This window comes from Myotis daubentonii, chromosome 16 (genome assembly GCF_963259705.1).
Source record: "Myotis daubentonii chromosome 16, mMyoDau2.1, whole genome shotgun sequence".
In the NCBI taxonomy this organism is placed as follows: domain Eukaryota; kingdom Metazoa; phylum Chordata; class Mammalia; order Chiroptera; family Vespertilionidae; genus Myotis; species Myotis daubentonii.
In genome coordinates, this window is record NC_081855.1 from 4,215,866 (window position 1) to 4,239,416 (window position 23,551).

Genomic DNA, 23,551 nt, shown 5'->3' on the forward strand with positions numbered 1-23,551 from the left:
CTGGGTTCCGCTGGTCATAAGCAAAACAGGCATAGGGTCGGCCACCATTGGACACTGACCGGAGGTCGACAGCCATCAGGATCTCCGCCTGGCATCCGACCAGAGGACAGTCCTGAGATCCTACCTGACAGGTGACTTGTGTGCTGTCCTGGTAGTAGGTTTCATGGACCTTGAACCTCCACACATAAGCGGGTTGGGGGTGGGTGTAGGTTGCTCAGGGCCAGGAGGAGAAGGAGGAGCGGGAGGATGACTAAGGCAGACCTTAGTGGGGCCCAACACCTCACATTTATAGAAGTCATGCTGCTCGGGGTCCTCTTGAGTCTGGAGAGGTGGTGCCATGATGGATCGCCAAGTAGTTTGCCCATGGTGGGGGTTGTAAGGACTACAGTGTGAGGTCCCGTCCACCTAGGCTCCAAGGCTTTTGGATGCAGATTCTTAATGAGGACCGAGTCACCTGGGTGAAGGGCTGGTCCTCGGGAGCTCTGGTCGGTCGGTTCTGGCTTGGGCAGAAACCTGTCCGCGTGTTCTTGGAGCAATTGCCTGAGTAAGGACAGATATGGAAGATAAGTACCCAGGGGAGGAGGATCAGTAAGGAGATGGTGGATGAGTAAGAAGGGTCTCCCATATAGAAGTTCAAAAGGGCTTAAGAAGGTGGGGCTCCTTGGTGTAGCCCGGATTCTGGTCAGGGCCATGGGCAGGAGGTCCGGCCAGGAGCTGCGAATTTCTAGAGAGAGTTTAGTTAGATGGTCTTTAAGGAGGCCATTAATCCTCTCGATCTTACCCGATGATTGTGGTCGGTAGGGTATGTGTAGTTTCCAGGAGAAGCCAAGAGAGGTGCTAACCTGCTGAACAACCCTTGATATAAAAGCTGGGCCGTTGTCTGATTGTGTGGAGGTGGGGAGGCCGAATCCCTTGGGATTGTGTGTGTTATTCGGGTCTCAGCCACCACTTCAGCAGTTTCCTTGCGGGTGGGAAAGGCCTCTACCCACCCTGCCAGGGTGCCTACCATGGTAAGGGGATACTTGGTCTTCTTGTGGGGAGGCATATGGGTGAAGTCTACCTGCCAGTCCTGCCCTGGGAGGTGTCCCCTCTGATGGGTAGGAAAGTTGGGGCACATTCCTCCCTGGGGTGAGACAGCCGCACACGTGGGGCAGGAGGAGCAGGCACTCGTGACCGCCTCTCGCAGTGTGGGCCAGGTGAAGAGGGGTTCGAGGAACCTCCAAAGTGCCAGTGGTCCACTGTGCAACCACTGGTGGATCTGCTGGGCAGTGGCCCTTGCCTGGGCCCAAGGGAGGGCGATTTTGTTATTTATAAAGATCCATCCCTCAGGACCAGGAGGGCCTCCCCGCTGCAGGAGTTTATTTTTCTCTTCTTCTGTATATTGTGGGATAATGGATGGAAGGGAAAGGAACAGGACCGGGGCTGGGGGCCCTTCACCCTGAGTTAAGCCTCTGGCCACCGCATCTGCTCGGGCATTTCCTCACGTAACCAGCGAGGAGTCAGTCTGATGGCCTCGGCAGTGCATGATGGCTACCTGGGAGGGAAGCTGTGAGGCATCAAATGAGGGGGTTATGAGTCTAGCGTTGATAATAGGTGAGACTTTAGTAGAGAGAAAGCCCCTCCCCCTCCAAATAACCGCGTGGCAGTGGGCTATCACCGTGGTCGGCAAACTGCGGCTTGCGAGCCACATGCAGCTCTTTGGCCCCTTGAATGTGGCTCTTCCTAAGCCTTAGGAGTACCCTAATTAAGTTAATAACAATGTACCTACCTATATAATTTAAGTTTTTTTAAAAATATATTTTATTGATTTTTACAGAGAGGAAGGGAGAGGGATAGAGAGTTAGAAACATCGATGAGAGAGAAACATCGATCAGCTGCCTCCTGCACACCCTCTACTGGGGATGTGCCCACAACCAAGGTACATGCCCTTGACGGGAATCGAACCTGAGACCCTTCAGTCCGCAGGCCAACGCTCTATCCACTGAGCCAAACTGGTTAGGGCTATATAGTTTAAGTTTAAAAAATTTGGCTCTCAAAAGAAATTTCAATCGTTGTACTGTTGATATTTGGCTCTGTTGACTAATGAGTTTGCCGACCTCTGAGCTATCAGAAAGGAATATTTGGAGTCTGTATATATGTTTACCCTCCTCCCTTTGGCCAGATGTAGGGCGCGGGTCAGCGCGATGAGCTCGGCCTTTTGAGAGGTGGTGCCCTCTGGGAGTCGGGCCGCCTCCAGGGTCCACTCGGGTGTTACTACTGCACAGAAGGCTTTCCGACGTCCCTGGGGGTCCAGGCACGAGCTTCCATCCACAAACAGAGTTAAATCAGGATTAGAGAGAGGAGAATCTGAGAGTCCTGCCCGAGGCCGAGTGAGGGCCTCGACGACCTCGGGGCAGGAGTGTGTTGCCGCAGGTTGGTGGAGGCAGCGGGAAGGAGAGTGGCCGGGTTTAGGGCTGGGGACTGGGTCAGGGAGATGTCAGGATTCTCGAGGAACAGGAGATGGAGTTCCTGCATGCGAGAGGGGGCAAGGAGAGATAAGGATCGGTGGGACAGGAGATCCTGTAGTCTATGGATGGAGAAGACTTGTAGGGGTTGTTGGAGGCAGATCTTTTGGGCCTCCTTGGTGAGGGCGGCAGCTGCAGCCAGAGCCCGGAGGCAGGGCTGCCATCCCCGGACCGTGGGGTCAAGCTGTCGGGACAGGTGCTACGGGGGTGAAGGCCGGCCCTAGGGGCTGGGTGAGGACCCCAATAGCTATTCCCTGTCTTTCATCAGTAAATAGTTGGAAAGGCTTAGAGATGTCCGGGAGAGAGAGAGGGGGGATGCCAGAAGGGTATCCTGGAGCTTAGAGAAAGCCTGGTGAACGAGGGAGGGTGAGGAGAGGGGGCCTACTGGCATTTCTTTAACGGCCTGGTATAAGGGCTTAGCTAGGAGAGCAAAGTTTGGGACCCAATGGTGGAAGAATCCTACCAGTCTCAAAAAGGATAAGATCTGGTCTGCAGAAGTGGGAGGCTGTAGGTCTCGTATTGCCTGCGCTCGGTCAACTGTGAGTCCTCAGGAATTGGGCGTCAGATCCCCAAGTAAGTGACGGTGGCGGCTGACAGTTGCGCCTTGGCAGGGGACACGCAGTATCCCTTGTCTCCTAGAAAGTTGAGGAGATCAGCTGTATGCTTCTGAGACATGTCCAGGGAGAGGCTGCAGAGAAGGAGATCATCTACATACTGGAGAAGAGTGCTGGGTTCCAACAAGCATTGTTGGAGGTCTCTGGCTAGGGCCTGGCCAAACAGGTGAGGACTGTCTCTGAACCTGGGGCAGGACCGTCCAGGTGAGTTGGTGGGATACCTGCTCGTCTGGGTCCTCCCAAGGAAATGCAAACAGATGGAAAGAGTCTGGGTCCAGGGGGATGGTAAAGAGGGCATCCTTGAGGTCGAGGACGGGAAAGTGGGTGGGACCGGACGGGATGCGTGAATGGAGAGTGTAAGGATTAGGGACCACCGGGTGGATGGGGACCACCACTTCATTGATCGGCCAGAGGTCCTGAACCAGCTGGTAGGTCCCGTCTGCCTTCCTAACTGGGAGGATGGGGGTGTTGCAGGAAGAATTGATAGGTATGAGGAGACCCTGCCCCAGAAGCCGAGTAATGAGGGGTTTGAGCCCTCGGTGATGAGTTAGGGAGATAGGAAACGGGATGGAAATGAGGTGGGGTCCTTAAGTCTAATCTTGACCGGGGCATGGCATCTAGTAACCACCAGGGTAGAGGTATCCCACACTTTGGGGTTGACAAGGGACACAGGTAGTGGGGAATCGGTGTCCCCGTGAAGGGAGGAGGCCAGGAGTGGAAGAAGCAGGGATATTGAAGGGCTCCGAGTGAGCTGCAGAGTGTCCCCTAGTTTGGTGAGGATATCCCGTCCTAAAAGGGGCACGGGGCACGAAGGCATGACTAGGAAGGAGTGGGTTATAGGGCTATCGTCAAGGAGACAGGGAAGGGGTCCAGTGGCCAGCAGGCAGGTGGATTTGCTGTCAATACCCATGACTGAAATTGTGGGAGGGAAAAGGGGCCCTGAAAAGGAGGGCAGGACAGAGAAGGTAGTCCCCGTATCGACCAGGAAGGAGACTGGCTTACCCACTACTTTGAGTGTACCCTGGGCTCGGTGAGAGTGATGGGGGTCGTCAAGTCCGGGCACCTTCAGTCTTCAGCCAGTCCCAGCATGGCCAGTGGCGGGTCATGATCTGGAAGGGTGGCCCCTCCACGCTGAGACGCAGAAGGCCCGTCGCTTTTCCAGGGGCAGTCACTTTTCCAGTGGCCGCTTTGACCACACGCCGGGCAGGGCTTGGTTGGAGCCCGGGGCCGGGGGCACTGCTTTGCCCAGTGGCCTTCATTCCCACACTTGAAACATTCTCCAGGTGGTGTTCGTCCTCTCGTTGCACCCCCACCACACACAGCCCCCTTGGGACCATGCATGGCTGCTGTCGGCCACAGGGCTGCAACCAGGGCTTGGGTTTGCAGGTCTACCTTCTGTTGAAGGCAGGCCTCCTGATCCGACTCTGCCTGCTCCTCATGGGCATTAAAAACTTTAAAGGCCATGTTCACTAGATCTCGGACCAGGGTCTGAGGGCCATCCTCAGCCTTTTTTAACTTTTTCCGAATATCTGGGGCCGACTGCGAGATGAAGTGGGTGGCTAAAACTGTTGCTCCGGCCGGGGACCCAGGGTCCAGATGAGTATACAAAGTCAGAGCCTCAGTCAGCCTGTTAAGGAAGACTGCGGGGTTCTCATCTGGTCCCTGAGTAATTTCTCTCAGTTTGTCATAATTAACTACCTTGTGGGAGACGGCCTGTAGGCTGGCCATCAGGCATTTGGCCTCGGGGGTATCTAGTTGGTACTCCCAGCCCGGCTCTTGGTGAGGAACAGCCTGAGCCCCTACCAGCATATTGGCATCTGTAAGGTGGACCTGATCTGCGTGGTCCATTGCTGCCCCCAAGACTCTCTCCTTTACATCTGACGTCAGGGTAGAAGAAAGAATGACATGGATGCCATGCCAGGTGAGGTCACAGGCCTGAGAGAGGTATTGGAACTTCTTGATGAACGCGGTGTGGTTGGCGGAAAAGGACCCCAGCCGCTTCTCAATCTGGGAAAGATCCGACAGAGAAGGGAACATGGACCTGGACAACGCCCTCAGATGCTGCAACCTTCTGGAGGGGACAGAGGAGAGGAGGGGCCTGCAAACGTGTGTGTTTGCTGACCGGGGAAGCAGGCAGGGGTGGGGGAGGGGGAGTCGCCGGGTGGCTTGAGCTCCTGTCTCCTGTGGCAGCCGTGGCAGGGTCCCGGGAGTGGGGCGGAGGAGGGGGGAGGTCAGCAGGTAGGGGATAAGGCATTACAGGAGAGGGTAGCGGAGGGAGGTCAGGTAGGGAGGGAGGAGAAGAGGGTGCAGACGGTGAGGCAGAAGGAGCTTTGGGGAAAGGGCCTGGGTAGGGAGGCGGACGAGTCGGAGGGGAGGAAAGATTTCCGGGGGGTTCAGATAAGGCGGAAAGTGGAGGGGTATCGGTAGGCAGAGTAGGTTTCTCATGGACCAGGAGAACCTGGGCCGTGGAACAGGAGGAGCAGAGGGAGGGGCGGGAGCACAGATAAAAAAAAAGGCCTGGACATATGGGACCTTGAGCCACTTCCCGGTTCACCGGCAGAAATTACTGAGGTCAGTAAGGATGTTAAAATCAAAGGTCCTGTTTTTGTGCCATTTTGACCCGTTGTCCAATTCATACTGAGGCTATGCCACGTTACAGAAATAAATGAGGTGTCTAGGATGCAGATCCTGGGACAGTCCTAGTTTAGCCAGGTTGGCGAGCAGGCACCCTTGAGGTGTGCTCAGATCAGGTTTAGAATTTTGATTACCCATGCTCGATACCTGAGGTCAGTAGTTGGGGCTAAAGGATCAGCGTCCCAATCATTTAGCCGAGGCTACAAAGGACCAAGAGACTGCAGGGACATCTCCACTACCTCCTGGGGTCCAGAGAACCCTTCCAGGAAGGGTCCAGAGAATAGGGGGCAATCTCTGACGTGGCCACACTTTACGGACAGAGACGTCGGCGGACGACTGCCAGGGATCGGCACGGGCCGGGACTTACCGCTGATGCTGCCAAGCCGGGGGAGAGGCCAGGAGTTCCTGAGCCACGAGAAGGGAGAGGAGGGCACCCCGGACTGTGGGGGATGGTCGGATAGGATGCTCGCACCTCCCAGGTTTCAGCACCAAATGTAAGGTTTGCGGCGCAGGAGACAAGGTCAGAGAGCCAGGCAAATCGAAAAGAAGGAACTTTAATCTGCACTCCCGGGTGAGGTTCACGGGTCCAAGGATGGGGCCAGTGAAGTCTCGCCAAAAGGGAGTGGAGGCACTTTTTTTATACAGCTGTTCAGTGAGGGCATGGGAGCATGAGCTGTGGGAATTTCCGCCACGGGCAGGTCTGTCATGGGTTCCAGGAAGGAACCAGTATCTGTGTCACCATCTACCTGGTGCACTGGTCTGTTACGGGTTCCAGGAAGGATCCAGTATCTGCGTGACCACCTGCCTTGTGGTTGCATGCAGCGGCTCCTGGACTTCCCTCCGACCTAACACTTATCATCTGAGTTATCCCATCACAGTGATGCTTCTCCTGCTCTGCCTCAAACTCCAGCTCCTGCTCATAATTACAAGGCAAATCTTTATCAGGTGGGCTCTTGACTGCGGTTGCAGGAGCGACAGGCGGAGGCGAAGGAGGCACAGAGGGGGGAAGTGGTATTTTTAGAGATTCGCACCTCTCCACTGTAGGCTGTGAAGCTGTGGCCACATCCTGCTTAGACATTCTTAAACTCTCCTGCACTGGATCAAGGCAATCATGAATTAAAGACCATAATGTGAATGTAGAAAGGGGGATCTTCTCTGGACCTTCTGCTGTGTATCGGTCATGCAACTGCTTTCCGACCTTTTCTCACGTTTGAAAGTTGATGGTTCCCTCTTCAGAAAACCAAGGGCACGTTTCATTAACAAAATTTAAGAAATCAAGAATCTGACTACTCTTAACAGGGCATCCTCGAGCTTGAGCATATTTTAAGCATTTGAGAGTAGAGGTCTTTCCTGAGACCCTGAATTGCCCATGTTTTACATAAAGCTAATACGACTCACAACATCCACTCCTTACCTTACTTCTTTAGTCTGTTGTGCAGCGCACTTCTCGGAGCAACCCCCTCGCTTGACTTTTGAGAGTTCCCCTGTAATCAAGTCCCTGGATCCGGGTGCCAAATGTAAATATTTCTCTCCTTTCTGCATCCAGCGTGGCGAGAGAGTGGACCGGTTCCTGAGTAGGGGCTGCTGGGGATTGAGAAAATGAAAGAAAGAGACAGACACAGAGTTAGAAGGGAAAAGCTGGGGCCGGGTGGGACAGCTGTCCTCTGACCCAGAGCCAATACAGCGCATTCATTTTATACAGCAAAAACCAGGAAGTTTTACTACAGGTCAAGACAAAGGAGATTATGTGCATTCTTGGGTGGCCAGAGTCATATTCATTCCTGGTGCTTGGCTGGATTTAGATAACGAAACCCACCCGCTGGTGCCTGGGCTGAAGGTCAAGCTGACAACACTCCTGCCTCTGGCAAGGTGTGTTTCCAGGACGTGGCTCTGCCAGTGCCACTGGATTCAGCTGACAATAATTAAAGAAATGACCATGTGCCTTCCAGGTGCTCTCTACAGTTTCTGTTGACAAATCAGCTGATAGTTGTATGGGCACTCCCTTATAGGTAACTAACTGCTTTTCTATTGCTGCTTTTAAAGTCCTCTCTTTGTCTTTTGCCCTTTGCATTTTAATTATGATGTGTCTTGGTGTGGTCCTCTTTGGGTTCCTCTTGTTTGGGGTTCTCTGTGCTTTCTGGACTTGGGAAGTTTTCTATCATTATTTCTTCAAATAGGTTTTCGATATCTTGCTCTCTCTCTTCTTCTGGCACCCCCATAATTCAGATGTTGGTATGCTTGAAGTTGTCCGAGAGGCTCCTTACACTATTTGCATACTTTTGGATTCTTTTTTCTTTTTTGCTCTTTTGGTTGGGTGTTTTTTGCTTCCTCATATTTCAAATCATTGATTTGATTCTCAGGATCCTTTAGTCTACTGTTGAATCCCTGTATATTATTCTTTATTTTAGTCAGTGTATGCTTAATTTCTGACTGGTCTTTTCCATTTTGTTGACATTCTCACTAAGATCCTTGAAAGTCTCAATAAGTCCCTTGGAGCACGGTCGCCAACATTTCAGACCTCATGGACCACCAGTGGTCCGTGGATCACTGGTTGGCGACTGATGCGCCAAAAGTTTCCTTAAACCAGCAGTTGCAACCTTTTGGACCTCACAGACCACCAGTGGTCCGTGGACCACAGGTTGGCCACCACTGCCTTGAAGGTTTCTAGAAGATTCTTGAGTAACCTTATAACTATGGTTTTGAACTCTATATCCAGTAGTTTGCTTTCTTCCATTTCTTTCATTTGTGACGACATGTTTCATTATCCCTGCCTTTTGGCTGCTTCCCTGTGTTTGTTTCTATGTGTTGGGTAGCTGCTGAGTCTCCTGAGTTGAAAGAGTGGCCTTGTGTAGTAGGTGTCCTATAGGACCCAGTGGTTCAGCCTCCCCAATCACCTATGGTGGACACTCTAGGTGTGACCCTGTGTGGGCTGTGCGCACAGTCTTGTTGTAGTTGAGCCTTGATTGCTGTTGGTGTCACTGGGAGGAATTGACCTCCAGGCCAATTGGCTGTGGGGACCAGCTGTGACTACAGTGGGACAGCTGCTGTGCAGGAGACATGTTATGGAGCAAGACTTGCTTCAGTGGGGTTTTGGTGCTCACTGATTCTGCCCCTTGAGCATATCACTTATGGATGTGAAGAGCTGTAATCTGGTATGGTCTCACACTGACCACTGGGTACACTGGCTCTTGGGTCTCCAGGGAGTTGCAAAGTCATCCACTGCCTGGGACCATCCAGTAGGAGCTACAGAGAGATCTGCAGATTCTTCCTCTTTGTTTCAGGTTTGGAAGTGCCCAGACAAGGCCCAGCTGTGAAGCAAGGCGAGCTGGTGCTGGTGCCGGGTCTTGGGGCTTTTATTGATAGGTTTGGGGCCCCCTGACTCAGCTGCAGCTTGTTTAACAGGTTTTTAGCCTTTGGAAGGACATGCCATTCACATGCAAAAGCCACTGCTCACAGCTTGGGGGGGTTATAAATTGGGTGGGGCAGGGTCTCAGGGAATCAGCAGGGCAGAGCAAACAGAGATGGCTGCCAGTCAGCCCTGCACAGGGGAGGTCCCTGCATGAGAACAATGACTGCTGTGAGCACCTCTGTCTGGAAGAAAGCCACCCCCAAGTTCCTGCCCCAATGCCAGACAGTCCAGTTTCTTCTCATATGTGTCTGGGTCCCCCAGAGACTCGCCCGACATTAGAGCTCAGAGGAAGCAGGGGCTTGTAAATTCAATTTGTGGTGCTAGCCTTTTAAGAGGAGCAGCTGGGTCTCAGTAGCCCGTGTGTCATTCAGCCCCAATCCGCACTGGTTTTTACAGCCTGTAGTTCTTACTGCCAGCCCATAGGAACTTCTTTTCCCAGCTCTGGGACCCTAGGATGGGTGTCTGGTGTGGGGCTGGGACCCCTTGCTCCTCTGGGCAGCCTCCGCAGAGGTGATCTCCCTCCTGATTAAAAAAAGCGGCACACCTGGGTGCCGGACCAGTCTGTTTTGTGCCTCCGCACCTCCTACCAGTCTGTGTGCTGTCTTCTTTGCTTCTCTAGTGGTAGGACTTCCACTCAGCCAGCTTTCCCGCAGTTCTGGATGATGGTTGTTCTGTATTTTAGTTGTAGTTTTGATGTGGTTGTGGGAAGCAGTGAGCACAGGCATTTGCCTATGCTGCCATCTTGGGTCTCTCAGTAGTTCACTCTTAATCTACTTAATTGCATGCTTAATTTCCAGGATTTCTGATTAGTTCTTTTTTAAAGTTTCAATCTCTTTGGTAAAGTACTCGTTTTGTTCATTGATTTGTTTTCTGAGAGCATTGAATTGCCTGTCTGTATTTTCTCATATTGCATTGAGTATTTTCAGAACTGCAAATCTCTGTCATTTATGTCATATATTTCCATGTGGTGTAGGTTGCTTCTGGGGGTTTTTCCTTTTCTTCCTCATCATCCTTGTTAACATGGTTATTCATGGTATTTGCTGTTCTTTGCCTAGGCATTTATATCTGTCTGTATATATATATATGGCTGATAGCAGCTTCCCCTGAAGAGATCTTTCTACTATTTTCCAGTAGATGGCACTGAATTGCAAGATTTTGTTTTCTTCCGTGATCTCCCTGTCAACCTCCATAGCTTCTGTAAGAAAGTACAGCTGTGCAGCTTGGGAGTGGGGTTTGTTTTCCCCTCAGAGTAATGGTGACCCCTGACCTCCATGGGGTCCCATCCCAAGCACTCCACCTGGGGATCAGTCACAGAGGGAAACAGCAGTTCTACTGCAGCAGCTCTTGGTTTACAGATAATATGCTCCTCCCTGACCCCAAGGGCAATGGAAGGGACATTTTGGGAGCCCAAGTGGTGGCAGTCCTCTGTGGTTCCATTTCTTTGTCTGAAACTCCACTGCCTGGTCCAACAGTGGAGCTGCGCGGCCAGACCCTGTGCTCTGTCAGGCATCTGCTGGCTCATTGTTCTCTCCCTTGCTGCTCCCCTTGCTGGACTGCTCCTCTCCCTCCCCACCCCCGCTTGCATCTCTCTGTTCCTCCAGTGGAAGAAAGCACCTGCTACTGCTGGCTTCCTCCACTAGGCAGAGCCTCCAGCTCCCGGCTGCAGTGCTGCACCTGCAGGCCATCTGTGCTTTCCTCTCTTCTTGTGTCCTGGTTTATTCTTGGTTGCCCACCTTTAGATGTTTCAGTGTGCAGGTGTCTGAGGCCTGGGATTTCTTTGTTAAATTATAGTTGGTTAAGTTGTTGAAATTGTTATGATCTCTTTAATGTATTGCTGGATCCGATTTGCTAATATTTTGTTGAGGATTTTAGCATCTATATTCATCAGGGATATTGGCCTATAATTTCCATTCTTTGTAGTATCTTCAGTTGGTTTTGGAATTAGGATAATGCTGGCCTCATAAAAGGAAGTCTCCCCTCCTCCTGAATTTTCTAGAGTAGTTTGCGGAGACTAGGTGTTAGTTCTTCTTTGAATGTTTCGTAAAACTCGCCTGTGAAGCCATCCAGTACAAGTTTTTTGTTTGTTTGTTTTTTTATTACTGCTTCAAATTCATTAGTTGTTATTGGCCCATTCAAGTTTCCTGATTCTTCCTGATTGAGTTTTGGAAGATTGTATATTTCCTGGAATTTGTCCATTTCACCCAGGTTGTTCAGTTTGTTGGCATATAGTTGTTCATAGTATTTTTTTTTCTACAATTCTTTGTATTTCTGTGGTGTCAATTGTTACTTTGACTATTTCATTTATGATTGTATTTATTTGACTTCTTTCTTTGTTTCTTGATGAAGTCTGGCTAATGGTTCATCAATCTTGTTTTTCTTTTTATTTATTTATTTTATTTATTTATTTTTTTATTTTTAAAGGACCAGCTCTTGATTTCATTGATCTTTTATGTTGTTTTTTAGTCTCTATGCCATTAATTTCTGCTTTGATATTTATTATTTCATTTCTTCTACTTCTGGGCTTTTCTTGTTGTTCTCTTTCTAATATCTTAGTTGTGGGTTTAGGTAGTTGATGTTTTTCTTGTTTCATGAGGTAGGCCTGTAATGCTATGAACTTCCCTCTCGGAACTGCTTTCACTGTATCCCACAGCTTTTGGGTAATTGCATGTCCCTTTTCATTTGTTTCCAGGAAGTTTTTTATTTCTTCCTTGATCTCACTGTTAACCCATTCATTGTTTAATAACATGCTATGTGGTCTCCATGTGTTTGACTGGTTTTGAGATTTGTTATTATAGTTTCATGCCATTGTGATCTTAGAATCCTATATAATAAAGAGCTAATATGCTAATTAGATGGATGGAGGAACAACCTTCTAGAATGACCAGTGGGCGGGGGTGGGGCTGTAGGGCCGAGAGGCAGCCAGGGCCATGAGGCAGCCGGGGCTGCATGGGTCAAGCCTCTTGCCCAAATTTCATGCATCGGACCTCTAGTATACTTGATATGATTTCAATCTTCTTGAACTTGTAAAGGCTTATTTTGTGTCCTAACATGTAGTCTATCTTTTTAATGTTCCATGTGCACTTGAGAATAATGTATATTCTGCAGCTTTGGGATGAAATGTTCTATAAATATCAATTAAATCCACCTGATCTAGTGTATCATTTAAGGTTGCTGTTTCCTTGTTGATTTTTTTGTGTGTGAAAAATCTCCAGTGATGTCAGTGAAGTCCCCTAGTATGACTGTATTGCTGATAATCTCTCCCTTAAAGTCCTCCAGGAATGTTTTTTAATAATTTTTTTATTTGCTGAATCCAGATTGGTTTCTAGTGCCCTGAGTGTACATCAGCCTCTTTTGTACTTTGAGGGTTTTATTTTTATTTATTTATTTTAATATATTTTTTTATTGATTTCAGAGAGGAAGGGAGAGGAAGAGAGAGATAGAAACATCCATGATGAGAGGGAATCATTGATCGGCTGCCTCCTGCACGTTGGACTGAGCCCGCAACCCAGGCATGTGCCCTTGACTGGAATCGAACCTAGGACCCTTCAGTCCACAGGCCAATGCTCTATCCACTGAGCAAAACCGGTTAGGGCTAGTCCTCCAGGAATTTTTAGATATATATTTATGTGCTCATTTATTGGGTGCATATATATTTACCAGGGTTAAATCCTTTTGTTAGATCAATCACTTTAGTATTATGTAATGACCATCTTTGTCTTTTTTATCACCTTTGTTTTGAAGTCTATTTTCTCAGATATAAGTTTTGCTATCCCCATCTTTTTCATTTCCATTTGCATGGGAAAATTTTCCCCATTCCTTCATTTTCATGTTGTGTGAGTCTTGTTCTGAGGTGGGTCTCTTGAAGAGAGCATATATATGGGCCATTTAAAAAAAATCCATTCAGCTACCCTATGTCATTTGGAGCATTTAAGTTTATTATTATAGGTACTTATTTATTGCCATTTTTATTCTTTATGCCTATGCTCCTCTAGTTCTATATTTTTCATTCTTGTTCCAACAGTCCCTTCAGCATTTATGCTATGCTGGTTTAGTTGTAATAAGCTCATTTAGCCACACACCCCCCCTCTTTTTTTTTGGTCTGGGAAGCTCTTAATTTTCCCTTCAATTTTATTTATTTGTTTATTTTTAAATATATGTTTATTTCAGAGAGGAAGGTAAAGGGAGATAGAGATAGGAATATCAATGATGGGAGAGAATAATTAATTGGCTGCCTCCTGCATGCCTCACACTGGGGATCAAGCCTGCAACCTGGGCATGTGCCCTGACTGGGAATCAAAAACATCTTGATTGGGTCTCTCTCTGCCTCCTGAATTTGTGTGACTTTTTCCTTCACCAGGTTTAGGAAGTTTTCTGTCATTATTTCTTCAAATAGGTTCTCTACCCCTTGATCACTTTCTTCTCCCTCTGGTACTCCTGTGATACAGATGTTGTTACTGTTCATGGTGTCCCAGAGTTCCCTCAAACTTTTTAAACAGGGGGCCAGTTCACTGTCCCTTAGACCGTTGGAGGGCCGGACTATAGTTTTAAAAAAAACTATGAACAAATTCCTATGCACACTGCACATATCTTATTTTGAAGTAAATAAACAAAACGGGAACAAATACAATATTTGTATTTGCATGTGGCCCACGGGCCGTAGTTTGAGGGCCCCTGCCTTAAGCTCTTGTCATACTTTTTTTCTTTTTTAAAATATATTTTTATTGATTTCTGAGAGGAACAGAGAGTGAGAGAGAATTAAAACATCAATGATGAGAGAGAATCATTGATTGGCTGCCTGCTACATGCCCCACACTAGGCATGTTCCCTAACTGGGAATTGAACCATGACCTCCTGATTAACCACTGAGCCATGCTGGTCAGGCTGTCATTATACTTTTTAAGTGTTTTTTTTTCCTTTTTGCTGCTCTAATTGAGTGTTTTTTCTACCTTGTCTTCCAAATCACTAATTTGATCCTCTGCTTCCTCCAGCCTCTTTAAATTCCTTCTAGTGTATTCTTGATGTCAAATATGGTATTCTTCATTTCTGACTGGTTCTGATTCATGGTTTTTCTATGTCCTTTTTAATGCTGATGTCGTCCCCACTAAGTTCCATGTAGTTCCCATTAAGTTCTCACTAAGTTTCTTGAGCATCCTTATAACCATTAATCTGAACTCTATGTCTGATAAATTGCTTACCTCCATTTCATTTAGCTCTTTTTCTGGAGAGTCCTTCCCCCTCACCCCATTTCATTTAGGGGTTGTTTCTTTGTCTCCCTATTTTAGTTGTTGCTTTGTGTTTGTTTCTATGTATTAGGTAGAACTGCTATGACTCCCAGTCTTCATGGGGTGGTCTTTTGTAGTAACTGTCCTGTGGGACCCAGTGGTACAATCTTCTTGACTTCCTGAACTGGATGCTCTAGGATTGTCTCTTTTTTTCGCTTCTTTGGGCTCTCCTGTTGTAATTGGGTCTTTTTAAAAACATATATATTTTTATTGATTTTAGAGGGAGAGAGAGATAGAAACATCAATGATAGAGAATCATTGATTGTCTGTCTCCTGCATGCCCCCCACTGGGGAGTGAACTCACATCTGGGCATATGCCCTGATTGGGAATCAAACCATGACAGCCTGGTTCATAGGTTGACGCTCAACCACTGAGCCATGCGGGCTGGGCATAATTGGGTCTTGATTATTGTTTTCCCATTCTTCGGTGGGATCTCCTCTCAGGCTGGTTGACTGTGAGGCTCAACCCTGACCATGTCATGTGAGCTGTTGTACAGGTACAGTTGTTCTAATGCTCCACCCAGAAGTTAGTGTCCCCACTTGTACAATTGGTAAGACTCTGTTGATTGCTGTATTTAAGGATATAGTCTAGCCCTGGCCAGGTAGCTCGGTTGGTTGGAGCGTTGTCCTGATTCACCAGTGTTGCGGTTTCAATCTCAGTGAGATGAGAAATGAGTAAAGCTGCAGGAGACCGTGAGCCAGGAGTCAGAATGCAGAAATCAGAACTGGAGTGAGAACCGAGAGGAAGCTGTGTGTCCTTGGAAAGTTCGTTAATATTTTAAGTGTTAATTTCTCTGTCAGTTAACTTTCTGTGAGGAGAGAAGCTATTGTGATCCATTTTAACCATTTTAAAGTGTACAATTCAGTGGCATTTAGTACATTCACAATGTTGTGCAATCACCACCCCTATCTAGTTCCAAAATATTTTCATCACCCCAAAAGGAAACCCCACACTTATTAGCAGTCATTTCCTATTGCCCCCTCTCCCTAGCTCTGCACTGTTACTTTTTGTTTAAGGACTTACCTATTCTGGACATTTGTATGAACAGAACCACACCACATGTGGTCTCTTGTGCCTGATTTCTTTCACTTAAAAGAATGTTTTCAAGAGTCACCATGTTGTCGCATGTATTAGTGTTTCATTCCTTTATATGGTTGGATACTATTCCATTGTGTGGAGAGACCATAGTTTGTTATCTTCTCATCAGATGGTGGACATTGGCTGGTTTCTACCTTTTGGCCATTGTGAATACTGCTGCTGTGAGCAATCATGTGTATGAGTTTGGTCTGAATGCCTGTTTTCAGTTCTCTTAGATATGCACCTAGGAGTGGAATTGCTGGACCATAGAGTAATTGTATGTTTAACTCTTTGAGGAATGGCCAGACTGTTTTCCACAGCAGTGGCGCCATTTACATTCCTTCCAGCAATGCACAGGGGTTTCCATTTCTGCTCTGTGCTTGCAGTCCTCCTGTCGAGCCAGCAGGAACACAGTGAGCGGCTACTTCCTCGCCGGCCGGGACATGACATGGTGGCCGGTGAGTGCACCCGGACTCCTCCCACCCCTCCTTCTATTGGGGCCACATCTGACCTCCAGGTCAGCCAGCATCTGCATCCTTGAGGTCACTGTCCAGTCCAGTTTAAGCAGGTGGTGATGGGGCAGGCTGAGGCTGTCAGGGGGTCCCCAAGCTGGGGGTATAGGAGTGGGGTCCTGGAAATTGTGTGAAGGGCGGGGGCCTTGGAATCTGGGTGGCTCACAGCTGATTCCTTTTCTTCTCTCCCCACCAGATTGGAGCCTCCCTCTTTGCCAGCAGCGAGGGTTCTGGCCTCTTCATTGGACTGGCCGGCTCAGGCGCAGCTGGAGGCCTGGCTGTGGCAGGTTTTGAGTGGAATGTGAGCTCCCAGAGTGGGTGCAGGGTGTGGGAGAGCTCAACCATCCTGCAAGGCCCTGGATAGGGGCTCCACTGGAGTCCACACCTCGATGGCCAGAGGGGCACCTCCCAGCAACTTAGGTCTGCCAGTGTCCAGATGTGTTCTGTGCAGCAGTGTTCCTGGCGGGGAGGGGGAGGTCTGGTCTTCAGAATGCCAAAGTGCTGGGCAGACCAACAGGAAGGCAGCTGCTAGCCTTGGCCCAGGCCATCTGTTTACAGAGGTGCAAGGAGGGGAAGGGGCTGGCCTGAGTTCTCCTGGCAAGTCAGGCCTCCAGACCCCTGGTCCCAGTTTCTCCTGTGGAGCAGGGCTGTGGGGGCTGTGCCCACTGTCCTCACCCTGCCCCTGTCGCCCGCAGGCCACCTACGTGCTGCTGGCCCTAGCGTGGGTTTTTGTGCCTATCTACATCTCCTCAGAGGTAAGTCTGCCCCTGGAACCTTGGAGCAGCCTCCCTTGGGTCTGGGCCTTGGTCCGAATTGGTGGTGGTGATGGGCAGGACCCTCTGGCTTCACTCACAAGTCGGCAAACTCTCCCAGCTGTTTATTATGCAATTAGCATTCCTATCGGCCCAGCAAGGCGGCCCCAGGACGTCAGTCCAGGTACCTTATCTGCTGGGTTGCATCTTGGAGTCCACACCTCGGTGGCCAGAGGGGCACCTCCCAGCAATTTAGGTCTGCCAGTGTCCAGATGTGTTCTGTGCAGCAGTGTTCCTGGGGCACACAGGCCACACACCCGGACAGCACATCTGAATGGCACATCTGGATGGCACACCTGGGTGTTACACCTGAGCTGCACACCGATGCGGCACACCTGGGCTGCAGACCTGGGCGGCACATCTGGATGGCACACCTGGGTGTTACACCTGAGCTGCACACCGATGCGGCACACCTGGGCTGCAGACCTGGGCGGCACACCTGGGCGGCACACCTAGGCAGCACTGTCCTTGACTCGCCCACTCTTTCAGCCCCAGCGGAACAGTCACTAAGTCTAGGGGATTCCATTTCCTGGGTGTCTCTGTCTGTCCCCTGCTCTGCCCCTCACAGTCACCTTCTCCATTCAGCCTCACATAACTCGTCTGGTTTTGTCCTATCAGCTTCCGAGCCTGTCCCTCTGTCCCCAGCAGCGGCCCTCCAGTCCATTCCTCATGTCAGTCTTGAACAGCCCATGTAAGCCTGGCCGCCACTCCCCTGCCCGGAACCCTTAGGAGATGGTGAAAACCCTTCGCCTGAGTTCAGTGCTCAGTGTGGGCCCGCACCTGCCCTTGAGCTGCTCCCGGCCCGCGTGCTGGTGTGGTCTCAGGAGAGTGACCCTGTCCGGCCTCCCCAGATCGTCACCATGCCTGAATACATCCAGAAGCGCTATGGAGGCCAGAGGATGCGCATGTACCTGTCTGTCCTGTCCCTGCTGCTGTCTGTCTTCACCAAGATATCGGTGAGCCGCCCCCACTCAGCTTCTAGCCAGCAGAGCCTGGGCACATCCCACTCTGGAGGCCCCCCAAACAGACCCGACATCCTCTCACCCTTGTGTAACATCTGGGGAAACTGAGGACCAAAGAGGGACAATGACTTGCCTAGGGTCACACAGTGAGTTTGTGACAACTGGTCCAGGGCCCCCAGAGTGTAGGCTCAGCAGCCAGCATAGCTGGGGGACGAATGTAAGTTCACCGCAGGTGCTAGGTGTGGGGGCCTCGGGGGGGTTGGTGGTGGACATCCCTGGTCAGCCTCTGGTCTCCCCTGGACCTGAACTGAGGTGAGCAGGGCTGCCACGAGGGGGCGCTGAGAGCCCACCTGGTCTGGGCTGAGGTTCAGAGGCTGCATGGAACCCACCTTCTGCCTCTCACTGTGGTTGGTCAGCTCTGTCACCAGCTGGTCCCCAGCAGCACCCCCCACCCCCTGGCATTGGGCTGCCATCACAGGCCTCCTTCCCTGGGGGCCTGGACCTGGTCCCGCTGGAAGGGTAAGAGCAGAAAGCACACCCGAGTGCCAGGCAGCACTTGCTGGTGGCTTTCCTGTCCAAATCCCTGATTTTACAGGTAGGGAGCCAAGGCCCAAGGAAGGCATGGACTGGTCTCAGGCTTGCTGATGATGTCATGGCAATGCCAGGATGCCAGGCCTGGCTCTCACTGCCCTGGCGGGGTTCAGGAGAGGGGACCTGGCTGCGTCCTGGGTCAGCCTGCTGTCAGCTGAGTGAGCCTGGACGAGACCCGAAACCCAAGCCTTGGCCCCCGAAGGCGGTGGATGGCCGGCCTGCCTCCCAGGCTCTGTGCAGGGGGGTGGGCTGGCACGTTGGAGGCGGGACATGCTCCGTGAGCCTGGCTTTCTCCTCAGTGGTGCTCACCTCCTGGGCTTTCTTCAGGTCGGCTCTGGGACTGGGAAAACCCAGACATGCCATGGATTTTGAGGAGGGAGTGGAGGCTTCACTGGTCAGCCAGGACCTGCAGGCAGGGCTCCCTGGAAATGCGGTCTGGGACTGGCCTGGGGCGGCCTGGGACTGGCCTGGGGTGCCCTGGGACTGGCCTGGGGTAGCCTGGGGTGGCCTGGGACTGGCCTGGGGCGGCCTGGGACTGGCCTGGGGTGCCCTGGGACTGGCCTGGGGTAGCCTGGGGTGGCCTGGGACTGGCCTGGGGCGGCCTCGACCACATGGGCCCTGACTGGGGGTCTGACCTGGCATCTGGCCTGACCCTCCCCCACCTTGGGCATGGGGACAGTGGTCGGCAGCCCTCTGCACACCCTGGGCCTTGTCTGGGCCTGGCCTCTACTGTGCACCCGCAGGTCAACCCGGGGGCCCCAGAGCATCTTGTTCTGTGCAGGTTTCGGGAGCGGTTAACAAGCAAGCACTGCTCTGCCTTCCAAAAGCGAGGTGCTCTCAGACTACATGAGAGGCTTCTTGCTCAGGGTTCCCCTTTGGAGACGGAGGGGCCTGCTCCACACTGCACTGAAGGTCCAGGTTAGGATTTCCCCCTCATGCGCTTCCTCCCCGCATTCCCCGGCCCCTGTGCCGGCTGCCTCTCCTGGGACCAGAGGCACAGATACAGAGGCCACGCTCCCGTTCGCACCAAACAGACCTGTGTGCCATCTGGCTGCTGGGCTGCCATGTCCGCCCTGGCCTAGAGCACGACAGTGAGGGGTGAGGCTGGAGGTGCTGATGGTCAGGGGTCCATGTGGGTAAGGCAGGTCGTGGCACAGTCAGGCTGGAGGTAGTGCCTCTGGCCCCTCCCAGAGGACAGGCCCGAGGAGGGAGGCCTGAAGAGGGGAGGCCCCCTGGGTCCGCAGGGCCGAGTCCTGGGCCCGGGGGTTCTTTCCTCCCCCAGTTCAGCCTGGGGGTATCTATGGTAAGGGTTCCAGCATGGTGGTGTCTATGGAAAGGGTTCAGCCTGGCGGTATCTATGGACAGATCACAGCCTGGCGGTATCTATGGACAGAGTGCAGCCTGGCGGTATCTATGGACAGAGTGCAGCCTGGCGGTATCTATGGACAGATCGCAGCCTGGCGGTATCTATGGACAGATCGCAGCCTGGCGGTATCTATGGACAGGGTGCAGCCTGGCGGTAATTATGGACAGGGTTCAGCCTGGCGGTATCTATGGACAGGGCGCAGCCTGGCGGTATCTATGGACAGGGCGCAGCCTGGCGGTATCTATGGACAGGGCGCAGCCTGGCGGTAATTATGGACAGGGCGCAGCCTGGCGGTAATTATGGACAGGGCTCAGCCTGGCGGTATCTATGGACAGGGCGCAGCCTGGCGGTATCTATGGACAGGGTGCAGCCTGGCGGTAATTATGGACAGGGTTCAGCCTGGCGGTATCTATGGACAGGGCGCAGCCTGGCGGTATCTATGGACAGGGCGCAGCCTGGCGGTATCTATGGACAGGGCTCAGCCTGGCGGTATCTATGGACAGGGTGCTGCCTGGCGGTATCTATGGACAGGGGGCAGCCTGGCGGTATCTATGGACAGGGGGCAGCCTGGCGGTATCTATGGACAGGGCTCAGCCTGGCGGTATCTATGGACAGCGCGCAGCCTGGCGGTATCTATGGACAGGGCGCAGCCTGGCGGTATCTATGGACAGGGCGCAGCCTGGCGGTATCTATGGACAGGGCGCAGCCTGGCGGTAATTATGGACAGGGTTCAGCCTGGCGGTATCTATGGACAGGGCGCAGCCTGGCGGTATCTATGGACAGGGCGCAGCCTGGCGGTAATTATGGACAGGGCTCAGCCTGGCGGTATCTATGGACAGGGCGCAGCCTGGCGGTATCTATGGACAGGGCGCAGCCTGGCGGTATCTATGGACAGGGCGCAGCCTGGCGGTATCTATGGACAGGGCGCAGCCTGGCGGTAATTATGGACAGGGCTCAGCCTGGCGGTATCTATGGACAGGGCGCAGCCTGGCGGTATCTATGGACAGGGCGCGGCCTGGCGGTATCTATGGACAGGGCGCAGCCTGGCAGTATCTATGGACAGGGTTCAGCCTGGCGGTATCTATGGACAGGGCGCAGCCTGGCGGTATCTATGGACAGGGCGCTGCCTGGCGGTATCTATGGACAGGGCGCTGCCTGGCGGTATCTATGGACAGGGCGCTGCCTGGCGGTAATTATGGACAGGGTTCAGCCTGGCGGTATCTATGGACAGGGTGCAGCCTGGCGGTAATTATGGACAGGGTTCAGCCTGGCGGTATCTATGGACAGAGTGCAGCCTGGCGGTCCCTATGGACAGGGTTCAGCCTGGCGGTCCCTATGGACAGAGTGCAGCCTGGCGGTATCTATGGACAGGGTTCAGCCTGGCGGTATCTATGGACAGGGTGCAGCCTGGCGGTATCTATGGACAGGGTTATGTCTCTCACTCAGAACAACCTGAAATGGGCTTCGTGGGTGGGACTTCCTGAATGAGGAGTGGTTAAGTGGAGGGCCTCAGAGACTTTCTTGTCCTGCAGCCCGTTTACAGATGAGACCACTGAGACCGAGAGAGCGGCTGCACTTGCTGAAGGCCCTGCTGAGTCAGGCAGAGTCGGTTAGAACCCAGGCCTCTGCCTCCCAGGCCCGCCTGACCCCTGCCTGCTGTGCCAAAGCAGCCACGATGGGATACTTCCAGCTCCACTTGTGATGAGGGTGACTCAGTTTACCCACCTATAAAATGGGGAACCACCCATTGACCTCAAGGCTGGGGCTTCAGCACCGATGCTGGGGTTGCCCAGATGAAGCAGAGAGGGGGCTAGATCCCTGGGTGGAAGCTGTTTGCAGTGCCCTTGCCCCGCTGGCCTCCAGAGGCCCTGGCCTCCCTGGGCTGAGCCCCAGGGATGCCCAGGCACTGCACTCCCAGGACCCATCCCGGATGCAGCCTGTCCAGAAAGAGACCACAGGGCCTGCCTGCTGCCACCCCTCTGGAGGGGACTCTGGTCTGCAGAGAGAACATGTGACGTCAGGGTGCAGAGAGCACCACTGACCCTCCGGCGGGTCTGAGGGAGCCAAGGCCCAGCTCCATCGCGGTGCGACTCTGGGCCTGTCCACTGTCTGGAAAGCAGGGAATCTCGGCACGACCATCAGGCCGCTTGGAGTCAAGGCCGACCGAGCCTCACGGTCCCTCAAGATGCAGCCCCTGCTACGTCGGTGCCCTCACCACTCCCTCTCCCTGTCGCACCCGGCATCCAGCCTGGCCTCCTTGCAATCTGGTGAACATGCCAGGCATGAGCCTGCTTCAGGGCCTTGCACGTGCTATGGTCTCTGCCTGGAACCTCCTTTCCCTGGGTATCCACATGGCTCACTCCCTGACTTGTCTCAAGTCTTTCTACTCTCACCTTCACCATGATGGCTAGTCCTGCCCCAGCAGGTCCGGACTCCCTTACCTGCTCCCTCTTTTCCACCCGCGTACAATCTTGCAGTATGCTGCATAGTTTGCTTAGAATGTCTGTTGTCTCCCCCATTTTTTCTCTTTGTTCATTGATGTACCTCCAGTCCCACTTCATGGGAATGAATGAGAGAATATATGCCAGGGATCAGCTATTTTTATTTATTTTTGGTAAAGGGCCAGGAGTAAGTATTTGTGGTTTTGCAGGCCACATGCAAACTAGTTAACCCTTCAACATCCTGGGTGTGAACTGTGCAGGTCCACTTCGATGTGACTTTTTTCAGTAAATACAGTGGGCTCTCCATTTTCTGGGCTTTGCATCCACGATTGGGAGTCCACGGGTGTGGAGGGCCAACTGTATGGATTCTTCTTACTCCACTTATATCAGGGACTTGAGTGTCAGAGGGCGTGGTGTCTGTGCGGTCCTGGAATCAATCCCCCGCAGGTACCGAGGGACTGGAGTTAAGTCTCAGGGGGTCAGAAGTTATAGGTGGATTTTCAGCTGCACAGGCGTCAGGACCCCTAGCCCCCAAGCTGTTCAAGGGCCCTTTGCCGCTGAAGTGGAACGACACCACCAGTGGGCATGGCGGTTGGTCTGTGGGCTCCGGTGCCACCCCTGACACAGTTCGTGCTCGGCGGTTCCCCAGGCCCCGGCTGAGTCGGGTGATGATCTCTTTTCTGGCTCTCAGGGAGCTTACGTTCCAGACAGATGAGATAAGTAAACAGAGCAATGCAATCTCAATAAACAGTGAAAGTGCGAAAAAGAAGTGAAGGCTGGGCTGAAGTCTAGAGTGAGGGGCAGGAGAGGGACCAGGCTCGCGTTGGAGATGAAAACGCGGGGTTTGCAGCAGCTGAAGGGAGCTGGTGGGGCTGGAGCTGCGGAGCCGCAGCTGGGAGAGGGGTGGCTTTCACTCTGCACGCAGTGGACATGCAGGCCTCCGGGTGTCCCTGGCGCCAGCCACGCGCAGGAAGGCGGCACGGGTGGCTGAGGTGGGAGGTGGCTGGTGGGTCTGGTGCAGGGAGTGTGGCAAAGGGGAGAGGTTTCTGCAACCCTGAAGGATGGTTATGGCCTCTGTGAGATGGGCAGGGTGTGGGGGCAGGGGACACCCAGGATAATTTGGGGGGGAGTCACCACGCCCACTTCTCTGCTACCACATGTGGCAGGGGGCACGCGCTCGCTCATGGGGAACCGGGGCCCAGCAGGTCCGCCCAGCAGGGGAGCTCAGCGGCACAGCCCCTTGCTCCTCGCTGGGCCTCGCTCCCTGCTCCCTCTGTGTCCTAGGCTCTGGGTCTTTTTCAAGCTCCAGGAGATGGTGCCACAATGGGGTCCGCTGGCTCTAGGGA

General features: G+C 52.3%; 2 protein-coding genes across 8 annotated transcripts in view; one reads left to right on the plus strand and one right to left on the minus strand.

Annotated features, from left to right (window-relative positions):
- FAM83G (family with sequence similarity 83 member G) overlaps positions 1 to 23,551 on the minus strand; it is a 74,485-nt gene that overhangs the window by 21,840 nt on the left and 29,094 nt on the right. For 3 of the 5 annotated variants that reach the window (XM_059668424.1, XM_059668425.1, XM_059668423.1), the window contains exon 6: positions 7,167 to 7,336. In XM_059668424.1, coding sequence (XP_059524407.1) covers positions 7,167 to 7,336 — 170 coding nt within the window. Of the gene's footprint in view, positions 1 to 7,166; positions 7,337 to 22,985; positions 23,260 to 23,551 lie in introns of those variants that run through there. The other 2 variants (XM_059668430.1, XM_059668428.1) reach the window with 2 other exon arrangements.
- Positions 1 to 23,551, plus strand: part of SLC5A10 (solute carrier family 5 member 10) — an 89,387-nt gene that overhangs the window by 20,304 nt on the left and 45,532 nt on the right. For all 3 annotated transcript variants that reach the window (XM_059668432.1, XM_059668433.1, XM_059668434.1), the window contains exons 2-5: positions 15,908 to 15,979; positions 16,230 to 16,334; positions 16,729 to 16,788; positions 17,697 to 17,801. In XM_059668432.1, coding sequence (XP_059524415.1) covers positions 15,908 to 15,979; positions 16,230 to 16,334; positions 16,729 to 16,788; positions 17,697 to 17,801 — 342 coding nt within the window. The remainder of the gene's footprint in view (positions 1 to 15,907; positions 15,980 to 16,229; positions 16,335 to 16,728; positions 16,789 to 17,696; positions 17,802 to 23,551) is intronic.